This window comes from Buteo buteo, chromosome 27, assembly GCF_964188355.1.
Source record: "Buteo buteo chromosome 27, bButBut1.hap1.1, whole genome shotgun sequence".
NCBI lineage: Eukaryota > Metazoa > Chordata > Aves > Accipitriformes > Accipitridae > Buteo > Buteo buteo.
The window spans coordinates 5,693,976-5,705,568 of NC_134197.1; the positions used below are offsets into that span (position 1 = coordinate 5,693,976).

At 49.8% G+C, this 11,593-nt stretch overlaps 2 protein-coding genes across 4 annotated transcripts in view; both read right to left on the minus strand.

Annotated features, from left to right (window-relative positions):
* Positions 1 to 7,536, minus strand: CHST12 (carbohydrate sulfotransferase 12). 3 transcript variants are annotated; one of them, XM_075058548.1, is made up of 2 exons: positions 7,431 to 7,536; positions 1 to 1,782 (listed from the first exon to the last, which is right to left on the minus strand). In XM_075058548.1, the coding sequence occupies exon 2, from the start codon at positions 1,685 to 1,687 to the stop codon at positions 428 to 430; it is 1,260 nt and encodes a 419-aa protein (XP_074914649.1). In that variant the 5' UTR covers positions 1,688 to 1,782; positions 7,431 to 7,536; the 3' UTR covers positions 1 to 427. The 3 variants fall into 3 exon arrangements, with proteins under 3 accessions (XP_074914649.1, XP_074914650.1, XP_074914652.1); XM_075058549.1 differs by lacking the exon at positions 7,431 to 7,536 and adding an exon at positions 7,204 to 7,339; XM_075058551.1 differs by lacking the exon at positions 7,431 to 7,536 and adding an exon at positions 4,661 to 4,996.
* Positions 6,803 to 11,593, minus strand: part of LOC142045115 (kinesin-like protein KIF19) — a 25,082-nt gene continuing 20,291 nt past the window's right edge. The window contains exons 15-18 of the mRNA XM_075058275.1: positions 11,422 to 11,575; positions 10,668 to 10,775; positions 7,204 to 7,738; positions 6,803 to 6,989 (exon numbers count right to left, since the gene is read on the minus strand). Of these exons, the coding sequence (XP_074914376.1) occupies positions 6,803 to 6,989; positions 7,204 to 7,738; positions 10,668 to 10,775; positions 11,422 to 11,575 (984 nt within the window). The remainder of the gene's footprint in view (positions 6,990 to 7,203; positions 7,739 to 10,667; positions 10,776 to 11,421; positions 11,576 to 11,593) is intronic.

An 11,593-nucleotide genomic window follows, 5' to 3' on the forward strand; every position in this document is an offset into this window, starting at 1 on the left:
TAATTTCTTGGGTTTTTCTTTTACTTTTTTTTTTTATTCCTTCCCTTCCTTTGCCACGACACACACTTCGTATTAAATATCTTAAATATATTAATTTTTAAAAAGTATTAATAAAAAGCTACTGAAGGACACAGCTGGCAGAGTGACCAAGGGCAGCGACCCATTGCAAAACATGGGGACATTGTAAAAAAACAGAAAACCCAGACAACAAATGGTAACAAAAAACCTGGCATTTTTTGCCTATGCACAGCTGGCTGGAATACCCCGGACTCTGGCATTATTGCAAAAATGGAAGGGGAGGCGGTAGAAAAAATATATTCTGTTGTACCAACCTGTACGGGGAAGGGAATTAAGAGCAAAAATGAGGAGGCTTTAAACATTTTTGGTATTTCAGATGTTCCCTCCCACACCCACCGCCCAATCGCTTCTAGTCTTTAAGCAAGTTTTCTGGCTTGGGGTAGCCAAAGAGTACAAAATCTGCTTCATAAAGCTTGTAGAGTTGCTGCCTCCAAGCCAGGGGGATTTTGGCAAACCAGTTATCTTCCCAGCTGCTGGCAGTCCTGTTCCGGTAGCTGGGGGGGAAGCGAAGCAGCCTGTCCACTTTGAGGAGCTGCAATAGATAAGCAGCATCCTCATCCAGCGTCTCCAGCTTTCCGATGAAATCATAGTCTATCTGGCACGGATGGCACAGACGGTAAACCTGCCTCCAGTGCTCATTGAAGGGGGCCATCTTCTCTGTCCTGGGATCCAGTAAGTACTGGATGAAGTCAGAAAAGGTGACTTTGAGGCCTGCCCCAAAGGCCTCACTAACGGAGGTGGGAAGGTTGGTATGGTTGGAGTACAGTTTTAGCATGGGGATGGCAAAACGCCGGTAGAACTCCTCATTCTCCAGCTCAAATTTGCTGCGAAAGGCAGAGATGAGGCGGACAAAAGGGTCTCGTACAAAGAGAAACTTAGTGTACTTCTTCAGCTTGATCTTCATGAGGTGCCGGGAGAACTTCCCATAACGGCGCCAGAATTTGTTGAACGTCAAGTGGGTGCTGGTGTTGTGGACATGTTCCCGGGGGATATCCAGAGGGTTCCGGTACGGGACCCCCTGGTCCAGCAGGCTCTCACTTAGCACGATCATCACCCGTTTCCAGTTGGTGCAGGCCACCTTGGGGACATAACAGTAGATGATGCCATGGCGGTCATCCACGATCAGGTGGTTGAGCTCGTAGTTTGGGATGTCATCAAAGGAGCGCTCCTTGGTGGGGAAGGTGAAGCTGGAATTGGCACAAAACTCCCGCAATGTTCTCTGCCTCTCTATCTGCAGTTTCTCTTGGTCCAAACTGTTTCTGTCATTGTGCGTAGACCAGTCATAGCCCCGCACGTTCTCCTCCAGATTGCTCACCGCAGGCTTGCTGGAGCCCTGGACGAGTAGCTGCTCTGTCTTTCGGGGGCTAGAGTTATTCTGTTTCAGGTTCGAACTAAGCAGCTTTGCCAAAAATTCATCCACGTCTGGCAAGGCTTCCCAGTCTTCGCCTGCCGAGATACCAGGGATGGCTCCTGGGGAATGAGGCCTGGAGAAGGACGTATGCAGGTAGAAGTGAGCCGTTCCCACATTGTCCCAGTACACAATAATCAGGAGGATCATGAAGATGGAGACCAGCACCACAGAGAGACGGAGGAGCCGTGCTTTGGTCATCCTGACACCTACTGTGACAGCTGGCTTTCACCTGGATTCACCTCCGGCTTGCAGAGTGAGGCTTGGGATCCAGCATGGTGCTGCAGACCAGGAGCCTGGAATGTACCAGAAAAACAGTTAGTTGAACCCTTAATAACTCTGGTTTGGAGAGAATGACCTTGCACAATCAAGACTCGCCACAGGGCTGACCATCCGTTTCCGCACGCGGAGAGCCAGGTGAGTCTGAGGTACCCATAGAGACTCCGCGGAGAAGAGCTGACTGGCCAAAAGGAGGCATAAAGTAGTGCAATTTTACCAGTTTCCATAGCAAGCATTGGGGTTTTTTTATCAACCTCAAGCTTCTAGAGTCATGTGATTTCAAGGGAAGCTTCATTTTCATTTAAAAAATAAATACAAAGATTTCAGGCCTAGAGTTTACAAAGGGAAGTTTGAGAGTATTAAAAAAAATGCAACTATATACAGAAAGTACGTAGAGCCAACTACCTTTCACAGACCTCCCTGATTTTTAAACGTATCTAACACAACAGGAAGAGAGGGCTCAATCCATGATTTTAGCTTGTGGTATCACACTGTGGTCTCATCTCCCCATGAAGATGTTCTGTACCACTGTGCTGAAAACAAAGACCTTATTGGAGTTATAAATACATAGCTGAAGATGCCGTTGCCTCAGTGGCTAAAGCAAGCCTCTGTTGAGAGAGCATTACTGATCCGAATGCACCATCTTATCTAATCTGTGTGAAGTCACCTCCACAACCCTTCTTGGTAGCTACTTCATTTTGTCAAGAACAGAGATTAGACAAACAGCTTTCCTACAAAACCCCCCAAGTGGACCTAGCCCTGATAAAAGCCACACATCAAGAAAAATGTAAACAAATGACTACTCTTAACTCAACGGGTTCTGAGATTAAGGATGCTCTGGTAAATCTTTGTCCATGTCCGGACTCTATTGAGTCAGGATATCTTTTCCTGGTTTAACATAATTTATATTTCTATCACACTCATCCCTAACAACTCTTGATCACCAAAGACAGGCGAGAAATCACTGTTAAAAGGGCAGCTCAGAAGATCTTTTCTGGAGGGTGCACCAGGTTTGGTTTTTTTACCTCAACCAGTCCCATCTTTTCACTGCTACCTCCTTCCCTGCTGACTCCGAGCCCCCTTCCACCAGCAAGCTCCTCAAGAGTGATCTGTCTCCCCACCCTGCTGCATCTATTCTGGTCCAAAGTTCCACACAGAGGCAGGCTGGCAAACCAGCCTTGCTCTCTCCCCAAGAGATCAAGGAGCCAGTGCCTACAGCCAGGGAAGAACATAGTAAAGTGAGGAGCAGCTATCTGATATTTTGAGAATGAAACCTAGGTTTGCTGTTTTACAGTCTCTCTCTGCAAGGTTTAACATCAAAAGACAAGCAAAAAGTAGTCACTCCAACCTCCTCCTCCCTCCAAAGGCAGTCCAGCCCCTGATTATAAAGACAGAACATCAGCTACAGATAGAAAACAAGAGCGGCCCTTTCTGCAGACATCCCCATTCTTTATCCCTGTTTTTAAACACAACCATATAATCGAGAAATCTCTAAATGATATAATTTATTGTGATACCTCTGACCATCACTCTTGTTACAGTCTCAAGCAGTGCCTGGGTCTTCCCTGGATGCTTTGTGACTTCAGAACAAACCCTGCAAACACCAGCTCTGAAAACAAAACCACTTCAGGGCAAAGTGCCCTGAAAAGTTTTTCAAAATGAAGACTGGGTCTCTCTTCCTCTGGAAATACAGAGGTTGCTCCCCAACCAGTTCACACGCCACCCTTAAACGGCACCAACCCCACCCTGTACAGGGATGCAAAGAACCTGAGAGTCCAGATATGCAAAAGTGCCGAGCTCTGTCATGCCCTGGAGGGGGGGCAGAGAATGCTCAGAGCCTTTGAAGCTCACAGCAGCCTTGCATTGAATGACTTGTCTAAAGAGCCATCAAGCATGGCTATGCTTGTGCCTCAGGGATGCCAGATTTTAACAAAGTCCTGGTTTCAAATGCTAGACTAAAAGCATTAGACCAGAATTTAGTAACAAACAGGAAGAATACCGGATATGGTTACATATCGAAGTATTAGCTCAGCTTAATGTCCCAAAAGACATAAAATGCAGAACTGAAGGTTTAGGGTTTTTTCCACCCTGGTGTATTTATTTACACTTCAGAAGCAGGGACAGCCAGAAATTCAGTGTAGCTGTAGCCTAACACATGGCTTTGCATTGCAACACCAAACACTGTGTTTCCTGGAGCCAGGCTCTTATTCTGTGCGTGAAGAGAAGCTGGAGGAACTGCAGACGTAACACTTTGCACTCTGCGGAGCAAGAAGCAGGTATTACTCAGCAGTAATTCTCTATGTTTAGCTAGTCGAGATTGAGGATCGAGCACATCTAAGAAGAAACACCCAGAGAGATGAGCACGGAGTTAAAGAAGGGGCAAATTACATATGTGCGTCAGCACTTCAGGCCAAGCATCTCAGTCCAACAGCAGAAGATAATGGAGTGACGCTGCCAAGCCTACTGCTTGGCACACGTCTGGGTTTGCGTTTTGCCTGAATCTGTTCTTGCTTTTGAGCCGGTTAGCTGTTCACGGCAGGGACTGCTTCCTATTCTGGATGAATAGGGTGCCCACTGCGCACATAATCCCTAGCACACTGGGTTTCCAACGCTGCTTGAGACCTTTAGGCTGGCTGGAATGCAGCAAGCCCAGAAAGCTGCACGGAGCATCCCTTTCTGCCATGCCTATACCCAGCAGCTTCCACAGCTTCAGGCAGTGCAGCAGCCTGCTAGCATTTCTGCAAAGCTGTCCCACCCTGGCACGGACAGATCACCCTCTCAGCAGCAGCGACAGAAGCAAACGAGACACCGTGTGTGGCACACGCATTCCTCGGGCAAATGGAAGGAGGGCTCTTCGTCAAAGCCACCACCATAATGTAGCTTTACCAAGCGCACCCCAAGGGCTCGAGCCTGCTTTCCAGGACACAGCACGCAGGCCCGCCAGAACGTTTGGCTTTTCCAAGAGACACAGCAGCAGCAGCACAGAATCGAAATGACTCCACTTCTGTTAACTCTATCAGTGCTAGAGAGGAACCCTGGAAAAGAGCAATAACACAGCTTAATTCCCCCTCATGAGAAACACACTGCAGAAAACAGTTACTCCATTGACTACGATACATCCTCTTCCTGAGCACTTCATAAAAGATGCCAGACTGAAAGCACAAATTACAGGTCTCTATGCACATCAGAGGGAATGCGCCTCCATCCTCCTCTTGCCAGAATCAAAAGGAAAAGCCTCCAAGAGGAGCCAAGAATTTACATTCAAGTTTAACCCAAAGTCACCAGCCAACAAGAACGTGCACCAGGATCCACACAAAGCTGCTTCTGTGACATGATGCTGGCAAACCGGGAAATGGACCAAGTGCTATAATCATCCTACAGAGTCCCCTGAGCAGCTATCCCGTGATCATCTCCAACCTGAACCTGGCCTGAGCACAAACCAAGGACTCTCTCCCCATCCCAGGCCCGAGAAAGACACTAAGGTCCAAGGTCACTGGACCCATCCTCTCCTATCAGAAGCTGCCATGTCAAATAACCACCTCTCAAACGCTCATTTAAAACCAGAAAGGGGGGATATGTCCCCAGCACTCTTATTGCAAAACCTATTGCAGATGCAACTCCTCAGGGATTTGGAAACCCTATTTGCACTTCACAGCCTGATTGTAACTGTTTGTTCTCAGGGCAAACAGCAGCTCAAGTAATTCCTGTCTCTTCCTCTCCTCTTGGCTTTGTATGACAACTACATTCTCTCACAGCCTGTCTTTGCAAAAGAAAGTTACCCCAGCTCACTTACAGGAGCAGTAAGGCCTACAGAAAATAAAGGAGCTTCCACATGGGTATGTACCGGAGGCAGGGGACAATAACCCCTCTCTGTGAACAGCAATGGTTTAGAAGGGACTGTGCCTCCAAGGACCTGGGTGCAGATTCCACCCTTTCTTGCTTTGTGTTTCCCCAGGTTTGTCCCTCTCCCATTGCTCCTAACTCCCCACGGGGAAGCGCAAGGCACAGGTCAGGCACTAAGCACCAGCTCACCTCCTCCAGTGCCCACTCATTCTAACAGGAGAAGATATGGGATTTCAGGTAGCTCGCTTGAGCTCTGCCTGCTTCTGAAGATAGAAAGAGGTGGAATGAGAACTTTTAAAAACATACAAAACCCCCGTATTCAAATGGATACTCTCCCTTGGGGCACCTGCATTCACCAGCACTCACCCATGCAGCCTTCTTTACCCACCTATCCTGGTACACACCTGCTACCAGTTACACTTAGGGAATAGGCAGGCTCTAGAGAAGTGGCACCAGTTTAACCTCCTGCAGGTGCAGGAGAAGGAGCGCCCATCAGCCAAAGCAGACGGATGCTGTACCAATAACCAGAAACTAATTTCACGCACTTGGCCATCACTCAATAAACTGCTTCTCCCCAGCTTTCCAAAAATCTAGCACCTTTTGCAGAGCAGGGAAGTTTTAACCCATGTAATGACATTAGTGGTTACATTAGTATAAATGCACAGTGTAAGCAAAAAATAGGGCTTGCATTGCACATTTTAGCGCCACTCCACATATATACGCTAGAGACCAGCAAAAGAACATCCTAATCTATGTAGCTATCCCAGTGCCTTCCCTCCTGTCGCTGCCACAAAGCCTGGTTTGTACAGGCTTGGCAGTGCCAGTCACCTCTTTTTTAATATCCATACTTGGAAGTTGTCTCGATAACCATATTTCTAAGATTTCCAGAAGGAAATCCCAAAACGCAGCACGTCCTGTTCATTCATTACCTTTGTTGCAAACTTCAAGCACACCCATCATTCCTGGCCTTACAAACGCAGGAAGAGCCCCAGCGAGCCTTGGTGCTGACAGCCCGGGCCGACAAATCCCCGGAATATTTGTCCTGTGTCAGCGCAGGGGCCAGAAACCGGACCCTGCCGCTCGCACCACCTGCGTTTGCCTTACAAACACCTGATTTAAGCATAGTTTTCTGCCGTACGTAGCTCAGCCCCGCGCTGAAGTTTCGCGCGTGAAGTCCAAGCGGGATTAGTCACGTTAGCGGCCGTCTCTGCGAAGCGACGTGAAAAGCCCGTGCTCTACCGTCGACAGAAACGCTCCGCCGTCGGAGGAAGGTGTTTCCTGGGTTTGCTTTCGCATCCGCTCGGACCGCAAGACGCTCCCGAGTCCAGAAGCAAGGCGGACTGCAGAACGCCGCAGGAACACGAGCGGGCTGTCCTCAAACCTCAGGCCCAGCACCGGCGGCATGAGCGGGGGGAAAAGCCAGCGTTTCAGGGTTTGGAGCAAGAGGAGCCTCCCGCCACCCCACAGACCCAACTCGCCTCCTCCCCGTCCCCGCCGAGGCGTGAGGGTGGGCAGCGCTGCCCGGCTCACCACACGACGCCCCGGGGATCCCGATGGAGCCGTCCCCGCCGAACCGGCCAGCCCTTCTCCCTTACCTGGCTGCGGCCACCCGGGGGGAGAGCTCAGAAGGGATGCCGTGCCCCGGCTGCGGCTGATAACCGGGAGCTGCCCCGGTCCCAGCCCCGGCACACACACCCCCGCCTCCCCGCCTCAGCCGCGCCGCCGCCTCCCACCCCGTCCCCTCAGGCGCCGAGCCCCGGGCCCTGCCCTGCCCGCAGGCACAGGCCGTCCCCACCCCGCCGTGGGGCGGCTCCGCGCTCACCTCCCGCCCGGCCAGCGGAGCCTTCCTCCTCCTCCTCCTCCTCCTCCTCCTCCTGCCCGTCCCCGTCCCGCCGCTACCCGGGGGCCGCCGCCTCTCGCGAGACGCCGGGCACGGGGGGTCCCCGCGGGGCCGCGGCGCAGGCGCCGCTCCGCCCGCCGGCGGGAGGCCCCGGCCCGCCCTGCCCCGCGCCTTCACCCGCGGCCTGGAGGAGGCGGCGGCGGCTCCGAACCGCGGGGAGCCCGGGCCCTGAAGGGAGCGGAGGGGCTGCCCCGGCACCGGCTCCCCGGTTCGCTCCCACAGCGGGAGCGCTGTAGAAAAGCAGGGGTAGCAAAGCGCCGAAGAGCCGCTCTCTTCAGAGCCCCCTCTCTGAAAGGGGGCCGCGCTGCCAAACCCCCCACCCTCCGAGCCATCGCGTGAGGGAAGTTTAACCCAAACCTCGTTTTTTAAGTCGTTACGGGTTGCGCGGAGGACTCGGGTAACCCAGTGCGGGTATTTAATTTCCCTGCGGGCTGGGGGCTCAGGGGCTGCAGAGGTAAGACCCCCCCCTGCAGCCCCTGCCCCAGGGACAGGACGAGGACGAGGAGGCAGCGATGGACACGGTAGCAACAGTCTTCGTCCCGAGATGGATGCAGCATCCCAAGACCCGACATCGCTGCTTGCTGGAGCTCGCAGTTAGATGTAGCCAGTTTCAAGCTGTTTTGTGGAAAAAAAACCCCCAGCCTCGTGGGTTCTAGTATGAGGAGCAAAGCGTAGATGGCTGGATACGGCAAGGCTAGAAAGCGCGGCTTGAAAAGCCCAGAAGAGCTTAAGCTCCCTTTGCTACTCTTGTGGTTGAGAAGGATCACATCAAAAAGCCCTTAGCCCAGCACTTAAAATAAACACAGTCCCGCTTTGCGCAGAAGATGAGCTGCAGCCTCACCTCCAGCAATTACCAAAGCTACAAAAGATAATTTACAGATTCCACCTCCGAGGTCTCCATCCCCAACTTTACATTAACAGGCTTAAAACGCAGGTTTTACAAACAGGGAAATTGGCACATCACGCAGCTCGGTACTCTTCACAACAGTCATGGCAAATTACCAAACTCTTTGTTACACAACCTCCCTTCAGAGAGACAGCCTCAAACCAATGCCTTCGGCTCAAATGTCCCGCTCTTTGTATTAAATAATAGCCCCGAATGCTACAACTTCTCATGGGGATTCAGCTCAAAGGTATTTGGTGCAGATGTATATGCTTGGAAAACTCCACTTTCCCTCACTTTTGGTCCTTCAGTGTTTGCAGGTCACGTGAGGTCTTGTAAATACAGGCTTGGCTCAAGACCTGCTGGCACAGGTTTGTTTTACACACGGTCTGTGCTTATTTTGTCTGTGTGTCCTTTTTTTATATCTTTGTTTATCTGAAGGAGTCAGCCCTAGGGAACAAGTGTTCCTGACCTGTTTCGCCATCGCACCTCTTCCTGCATCTTTCTGTTTCATAAGGAAAATCGGCTCCTTCCTATACCAGCTTATGCACTTGCATTGCATCCCTACTTCAGGGGTTTAAGGCATTTTATAAATACAAGTAATCTAAGCTTCCTCATCCCTGCAGTGAGCTACCCCTCATCTTCCTGACAGATAGCGAAGCAAGAGGCATAGAGGAATGGGGAGTGTGTGCAGTGTCACGCAGCAAGTCAGAAAGAGCATGTAGGAGAATTCTTTACAAGTGCTGCAGCTGCAAAAAAGATGCTTCATCCATCTGAAAAATGCACAAACCTACTGGAGATTGTCATCTCAGATACTTCGGCAGACCTAGGAGGGAAGCCACTCCTGTTTGGGGCATGGAGTCACTATTTATTCAGTGCAAGGACCAGCACCGCTTTATTTGCAGCATATTAAAAAAAGCAGGGAAAATACTTTTAAAAGCCCTTGACAGAAAAGGCTGCTGGCTGGAGATGTTTGTTCCAAAAAGAAAAACACAGTCCCGTGGTTTACCTCCAGGCTAGCTTTTATCAGGGTCTTCACCTATCACCATGCTGCTTCTCCCGGCTGCAGTCAGATCTGAAATGCTCTGTAGATGGAAAAGAGCTTAGAGCAATCTCTGGCTGCTCTCACAGCCAAACATCTGCTCACCCAAACAGCATTCCAGGCGTGTGTTACACCTCCCAGCTTCACAGCAACACACAGGGACAGCAGGGAAGAATGGGGAAACTATTTCTCAGGCATTTACATTTGGTTTTAATAGTCAGGGAGCCTTTTGGATGCATGGGTGGTATCCACACTTTTGCCCCAGGAAAAAAGGCGGCTTGGGCTCCATGCTGACATCTTCTGGGAGGAGAACACTGCTGGGAAAATGAGGTTTTCCTCTTCTCTTGGACTCTGTTAACACCCTACTTGTCTTAAACTGAAGCTAACAACTAGAGCGCACAGTACAGAGGAAAGACTTGCGGTAGGGATATGGGAAAAAGTAATCTACAATATACAAGTTCCCTCTCCCCCCTGCTAGCCTTCCCTCAGCTTTTCAGCATCACAACACAGAACCTAAAATACATTTTAAGGCACGCTCCCCCTGAATCCGCTTCCCAGACCTCCAGCAGCCTTGAAATTGCAATCCCTTGGGGCCACAGAGAGTCCTGCTCCCCCAGTGACTTCTATTTAGTCTTTGGCTGGTTCCCCAGGCGGGTGACTGACTCCTGCTTTTGCCGACTGCTGGCACCATCTGCAGGCCCTGCAAGTGAGGGAAGATGAAGTACCTGGTCAAGTTTCTCAGAATTCCATTTGAGTCTCATTGCCAGTCAAAATGGGGAAGAGACAGATTGCCACAGGCTATGGAGAGGAAAGTTTGGCAAAGGCCCTGGGATCTGCACATCGTTGCCTTAAGAAAATCCCAAGGTGGCACTTTCTGTGGAAGCAGTATGTTGTCACACGGCTAACTCAGATTAAACTTGTACTTCACATATGGGTTAGGCTAGGGTTATGAACACCTCTGAAAATGTTCTTTTCTCTTCCTAAGAGGTTATTTTTGGCTAAGAGGGAGATGGAGTGTAACTCATTCTGGAACATTGCCCATGTCATCTGTTGCAAAAAAAAAAAAAAAAAGTCTTAAAAGTTGGCTGTAAAACCCCTACCCATGTGACAGCTTTCCCAACTGGACCACTTGTGTTGCATTTACAACTCTTTATGTTCAGATTGCAACAGAGCAAGTGCTGAAGAATACAGTAGTGCCTCCTGAGCCAGCCAACCTGATATTTTATGTACTCACCCTCGACTTGCTTCTGTAGGACCCGTCCTTTGACACGATCAGCGTTGCTCTGCTGGATGGTGCTTGCAGGAGCATTGTCTTTTGGCAGCATCTCTAGTGGAGTCCCCTCTATCAAAGGCAGGGAGAGCTTCATTAAAAACAGTGGGAGCAGAGCACAGTTTAAAAACATTTTGCAATGCATGAGTTGCTAATAGCTAGCCAAAATAAATTATAGCTTCGTAAATCAAAAGTTAACCATTGTTTAGTAATAAAAAAAGGTAAGAAAAACTAACTAGCATCAGTAAGCACCTCTTGCCAGAATGGGGAAGGATTCTGGCTACATTTCAATAGGATTTGAGTTTCCATTTCCCCTAACCTCATCCTGGCTTTGTGTGTCTGCACGAAGAAAAACAACTGAAGCTGACAGATGGTCAGTGCAGCCTGTCATGTCTTGGTCTTCTTGCTGAGGCTTGGTTTGGATGTGAAACTGTCTGAATGACGAGACCGAGATCAGCAACCTGTTGCATGTGAACCCAGCTGAACACTAATTCCTCCCCCTAGATTACAGAGGCATAGTTGAGGCAGTGGTCTGCAAAGGATATGCTTTCTTACCCATCAAAAGCTACTTAGACCATAAAAAAAAAAAAAAAAAAAGAAGATCAGATTACTAATAGTTCTGATCATTAGCCTTTACTCTGGCTTATTTCTCACATGACAATCCATCTTTTCCAACAGAGCTGATGCAGGATGTCACCAGCGGCTCTTTGGCCCCTACCTGAATGGTGGCTGATAGGAACCTTGACCTTTGCAGCAATGGATATGCTACTTGCAGCTTTTGACTGATGGAAGAGTCTAGCTCGGCACAGGTGGTTCTCACAAGCTTTGTCTGTATTGGGGCTTGAAGGAGTCCGATGCTTAGCTTTTGAGGTCTGAAAGACACCAAGTTG